Raw genomic sequence first — 5,982 nt, 5'->3', positions numbered from 1 at the left:
TCTATTTTTTCTTAATTTAAAATTATGACGACTAGGATGCTGAAATAAATGCCTAAAGCAAATTAAAGATTTAAGACTGAGAGGATCCTGGAGCACCGAAACCATGTTTATCATAAACTCAGTATTCCAACTCTTACCAAAACTCTTTGTTCTATTTATCAGTTGCCTTTTCACAAAAAATTACTGGTATAGACAAGTGAATGATGCATACTTGCCTCACAACATTCAATTTTAGATCACTACAAAATTTCTTAATTTCTATATCCAATTAACAATTTCAAGTCATCTGACACTATATTCCTTTTGCCTGTAACACCCTTGATATTCCTTTGGAAATCAGATTCAAGCCTTTTCTCTGTAAAGTCCTTAGGTAAAACTTTCTTGTTACTTTTCTTAGCACATTAGAACTGACTTGAACTGTTTATTTGCTTAAAAGTTTGAAAGGATAATCAGCTTAAGGAAAAAAAAAGTCCCAAATCAATGAGGACTTTTAATATTGCATCTTAAAGATGTATCACAAATAGATCTAAGAAATCATCCATTATCTTGCTGCTCTGTAGCTGGACAACTTAAATCTTATTCATCAGCTTGCTGAACTGTTCCTTTTTCAGAAACATAGATACCATCCAAAAGTTTCCTGATATCCTTGTTTTTAACTGTCGTGGCTTGCTGAATCAAAGCAGCTGAATTTGATAAAAGTTCAATGTTGTTTCCTTCAAGAATCAACTCATCTTTCTGGGCTTGAGATACTGAACAAGCAACACCTTGTCTCATCCGAACCCTGCAAATGTATTTTTCGCCCAAGAAATTTCGGATTTCAACAAGAGACCCATTCTCCTGAATAACAAAGTTGATAGAGAAGTGAGCATACACAGACCTCATCTTATAACAGAAGCACCATGTAACACCCTTGATCATGTTCTGTACATGACTACAGATAGTGCAAATAACAGCCAGTTCCTTTCTATTTCCCCACCATTTGTCAATCCAGAGCCTCTTCTTTCTCTTCCCAAGCAAACTGAGTTCGACATTGATGTGATTGAAGTCCCTCTGCAGGGTGCCGCTGGGGCCCTTCACAATAACAGTGCGACCCTTCAGGGATATGTCAACATTTTCTAGAATGTCGACAGTCTGATTACTGAGAATGGTCTTCACTCTCGCAGTAGATGCAGCAAAAAAAAAGCTCAACATCACTTGTAATCAGGGAAATGCAAATCAAAACTAGAATGAGATACCATCTTACACCAGTGAGAATGGCACATATTAAAAAAAAAAAAAAAACCTAGCAACAACAAATGTTGGCGAGGTTGTGGAGAAACAGGAACTCTCCTGCACTGTTGGTGGGTGTGCAAACTGGTCCAACCACTGTGGAGAGCTGTGTGGCTATTTCTTGACCTACTAAACATAGAGCTTCCATATGATCCAGCAATTCCACTCCTAGGTATTTACCCAAAGGACACAGAAACATCAATTCCAAAGAGCACCTGCACCCCTATGTTTATAGCAGCACTATATACAATAGCTAAGCTTTGGAAACAACCTAGATTCAGTAATTCTTAGTGAGCACTTTCTTTCTGTCACATAATGAAGAGACTTAGCTCCTTAGAGTTTTGATATTAATGAATTTCACAGATCAAAAAGGGGAGTTTAGAAGGCTTCTAACCATTTTAATTAATTTCTGATGAAATATTGAAATCTCGGCAGGCCTTGATGCAATGTATAGGGCTCTCAGAATTCTTGAAAAGGCTCAATTAGTCCTATGATACATTATGATTTGACCTATCTTACCACTTCTTTTTTTTCACAAATTCCTTTCATTATCTGCAGTTCATTGCAGAAAGGTTTTGACTTTGATAATACCTTCTACTTTGCTTAATTCCGAGTTAGAAATATTTTTAATTGTAGTTCTTAGTCACCAGACATACAGCAAAAGTATCAGCTTTTACTTTTAATTAATTTCTCACCTTCTCTGTCATAAAAATGTATTTTTCTTTAATGATCAGAGAAAGTCCATAGGAACTTCTTTGAAGGACATACATCAGTTAGATTTTCTGTGAAACTAAGAAGAAAGTTGAGGCTTTGGCTTTCTAAAGATAAAGCTGATAAAAAGCTGAAGAATCTAGTTAAGCAATTTGATACTTTGTTTAAAATGTCATCTAAATATTCAGACATTCTTTGTCAATTCTTTGCATCTTTTTTTTTTTTTTTTAAACTTAGCAGAATGCTGCTCTGAAGAGTTCACTGAGGTAAGGTAAGGGTATCAAAGGTGCTAAACCTCACAAAATTATAGCCTTGTTATACAGGTTTTAATGATTGATATAAAAGGGTAGTAATACAAGTCAAAAGTCAAAGTAAAAAGGAAATGTTCATGTGTAAAATTCGTAATTGTCAAGATATCACTTTCTTCTTTATTTTTCTAAGATGTGTGTGGTAGTCAAATATGCATACATGAATTAAATATAACGCCTACCCTTAAATAGAATTTAATATGATAGATTAAGGAAGGCAACTATAAGTAATATCATAGCTCTGATATAATTGTGACATAAAATACATGTTCTGAAGTATTGATCACAATAATAACCCCACTGGATAAATTATATTGTGATACATGCCACTTGGAAACTACAATATACCATATCCACTTCCCCTTCCACATCACCACCTTGTATGTTGGAAAATGAATGTTCTAATTCAGCCTCACAACCATCCTCCCTAATTTTGCAGCTTTTACTGTGGTGAGAGTAGACAATATGATTAGATTCTGGACAATAATATCTAAATGCCAATCTGCCAACAGGACTGTTGTTGGAGTCTTGAAATGTTTTGTTTCTTGGGAGGCAGAGTTACTTTTAGTGTTTTGAATACTGATGTGAAATCTGTAGCTGCACAAGCCATGTTGTGAACATGAAAGAGTAAAAATGAGAACACATTCCAGTTCACTACAGATAACAGGGAAGAAACAATGAAAGTGGTTATCTTCTGCTGGCAACATCAGCAAATTGCATCAGCGATTGTAAATATTCCTGGTGAGAAAAATATGCTTGTAGCGTTCTGTTTGAGTTGTTATTTTGAGTTTTCTGTGACTTGTAGCTAAACACATTTCTAACAAAATTTTATCTCATTTGTGGTGGCATGGAGTTTACTGAAGCAGTAAGTTCTTAAGTGAAGGACATGAGAGTTGAGCTGACTCCAAAATTCATGATCAGTTGTTGCACATACTAAGCTAAAAGAAAATAAAGTAACAAGTATTTTGAACAGCATGTCAATGAAGAAGGAGAATACGATATATGGATCATCTTATAGCAGAATGACAGGCGTTCATTTTTAAAAGTATTTTGGAACAGAAAATATTTAGAAGTGGCCAATCTTCACATTTCAGCAAGATAGACAAGTATTACAATTTCAAAAGAAACATTATAGTGATGGACAGGGACCTCCCTGGTGGCCTAGGGCTTAACTCTTAGCACTGTTAGCACTGTGGCCTGAGTTCCATCCCTGTTCAAGATGCGGCAGCATCTCCTGTTTTGCTGGTTGCTCCCCTTAGCTGTGTATTTCAGTAAATCTGCCTTTTCTGCTCCTCACTCTGTTTCTGGTGAATCCTTTCACTCCCTCCGCCTGCATCTCTGACCTACACCCCCAGTTCTTCTATGCATAAATAAAATAAATCCTGTTTTGTTAATAATGCATACTACCATGCAGGAAATTTATATTGCCTTTTCACAGGGCAAAACCTGGTGGACCTGAGCCCTGGTTGATTGCTGATTTTGTTCTGTGATCATCATTTTAGTTCATATTATTTGACATTTGAAGACAAATAGAAATATCATGAAATAAGTAGCACACAGTGTTCAAAGCACAATTCAATGACTTTATATCCATAGATGTCATTCCCATCTTGGATCCATGTAGGTCTGTGATTTTTCTTTAAGCTTTAATGAGTTGTTGGTGCAGTAACTGGAAAACTTATTTTGTTTGAGATAATATGTCAGAAGTTTGGAGAAGATACCTATTTAATTTTGGCTCCTATACTTTTCTGTTTGTTTGTTTTTTTTTTTTTTTTCATTTTCTTTGTTTGCATTTAGTAGACTGATTTTTTTCAATTTTTTTTTCTTTTTTAGTGATCAAGGAACTTAATCCTAGTATATCAGTCTTCTAACTATGTCTTTGTAACTTTTACTTCAGGTACTAAATAATATCAAAAAGTTTAAAAAATTAAGTAAAAGAGAGCAATAAAAATTTAAATAATAAAGTAAGGAGCTACAGAATTATGGGCAAAGGGAGAAGAAAAATGTATATGTACAAACCATGTATTTCTAACATTTTAAAAGTGAACTATAAATATGGCTTCAGTTGACATCATTTAATGTCTGCTCTGTATGAGAAATTGTACCATCCAAACCATCCCTCTCTCCCCAACACACATGTACAGTTACAAATAGCAGTTCAACCTGTGCTTGGAAAGTGACCATCTCACAGTTATTTTGCCTACATAATTAGGAGTTTATTTCAGTTTAACTTCAATTTGGAATCATCCATGATTGCTTTACTGGAAATATTCAAATGAATTAAAACTTATTGTTAAATGGTATATATAAATAAAGAGGTGGAAAGGTAGATAATAGGTAGGTCTCTCTATATATAAAATACTGAGTTAAAAACTATATCTTTGACAGATGTATTTATTGATTTTTTTTGTTCTAGTACCATACTGTTTTGATTATTATAGCTTTATAATATAGTTTGAAGTCTGGGAGTGTGGCACTGCCACTCTTGTTTTTTATCAGTATTACTTTGGTTTTTCTGGGTCTTAGATGGTTCCATATGAATTTAAATAAGAGTCTGCTATTCCTTTGAAGAATCATCTTTGAAACTTTGATAGGGACTGCATTAAATCTGTATATTGTGTTGGGTAAGATGACCATTTTATCAATATTGATTCTTCCAATCCATGAATAGGGGATATCTTTCCATTTCTTTGTGACTCCTATTTATTTTATCATTATCTTAGAATTTTAATTGTAAAGGTCTTTCACCTCCTTTGTTAAATTTACTTTTAGGCATTTAATTCTTTAGAATGCTATTGTAAATGGTATGGTTTTCTTGATTTTTTTCTTTTCTATCTCATTTGCATATAGGAATGCAACTGAATCCTTTAAATTTATTTTGTAACTTGACATTTTACTGATTTATTATTGTGATTAGTTTTTAGGTAGCCTATAGGATTTTTAATGTATATTATGTCATCTGCAAACAGTAATTTTACTTATGCAATTTTACTTCTTTTGCAGTTTAAATTCCTTTTATTTCTTTCATTTACCTAATTTCTCTAGCTAAGGCTTCTAATGCTATGTTGTGTAATAGTGGTGAAAGTAGACAGATCTAGAGAAAAAGTATTCAATTTTTCACTACTGAGTATGATGATGGCTTGGGTTTGTCATATATGTCCTTTATTTTATTGAGGTATTACCCATATACACATATTTTGATGGTTTTTACCATAAATGAATAGTGAATCTTACTAAGTAATTAAATATTTTATTTGCATTTATAGATGAGATCATATGAATTTTATCTTTCTTTTGGTGATATGGTGAATTATATTGTTCAATTTTTAGATGCTGAAGCATCCTTTTATCCCTGGAATAAATCCAGTTCAGTCATGATGAATGGTCCTTTAATGCATTGCTCAATTTGGTGTACTAATATTTTGTGAGGATTTTGATATCTATATTATTCAGGGATATTGGTCTGCAATTTTCTTTTTTGTGTGATATTTTCATCTGTTTTGGTATCAGTAATGTTAAACTCAAAAAGTGTTGGTAACATTGGTGTTATGTGATAGAGTTATTGTAAATAAATCTTTTATTGGAAAATGAGAATATTCTAAAACAAAGCTGTTGAGATTTTAATTGAGATTTCTATGAACTGTGATCTGAGTGTATAGTCATAATCATATTTGGAAAAAAGTTTATAAAATTT

The 5,982-nt window shown here is 33.1% G+C and overlaps 1 protein-coding gene across 1 annotated transcript; it reads right to left on the bottom strand.

Annotated features, from left to right (window-relative positions):
* Positions 1 to 530: 530 nt before the first annotated feature.
* On the bottom strand, positions 531 to 1,191 carry LOC119254921 (60S ribosomal protein L9-like). Its single transcript, XM_037521957.2, has one exon. It carries the CDS (start codon positions 1,189 to 1,191, stop codon positions 577 to 579), a length of 615 nt encoding a protein of 204 aa, XP_037377854.1. The 3' UTR covers positions 531 to 576.
* Positions 1,192 to 5,982: the final 4,791 nt, after the last annotated feature.

This window comes from Talpa occidentalis, unplaced genomic scaffold, assembly GCF_014898055.3.
Source record: "Talpa occidentalis isolate TD23 unplaced genomic scaffold, MPIMG_talOcc4v2.1 talOcc4.3, whole genome shotgun sequence".
Lineage (NCBI taxonomy): Eukaryota > Metazoa > Chordata > Mammalia > Eulipotyphla > Talpidae > Talpa > Talpa occidentalis.
The sequence above is the reverse complement of the archived record's forward strand: the minus strand, read 5'-3'. Positions and strand labels throughout refer to the sequence as shown.

Excerpts from the sequence above, each read along its gene's own strand:
- LOC119254921 (XM_037521957.2), bottom strand. The coding sequence starts at position 1,191 with ATGTTGAGCTTTTTTTTTGCTGCATCTACTGCGAGAGTGAAGACCATT.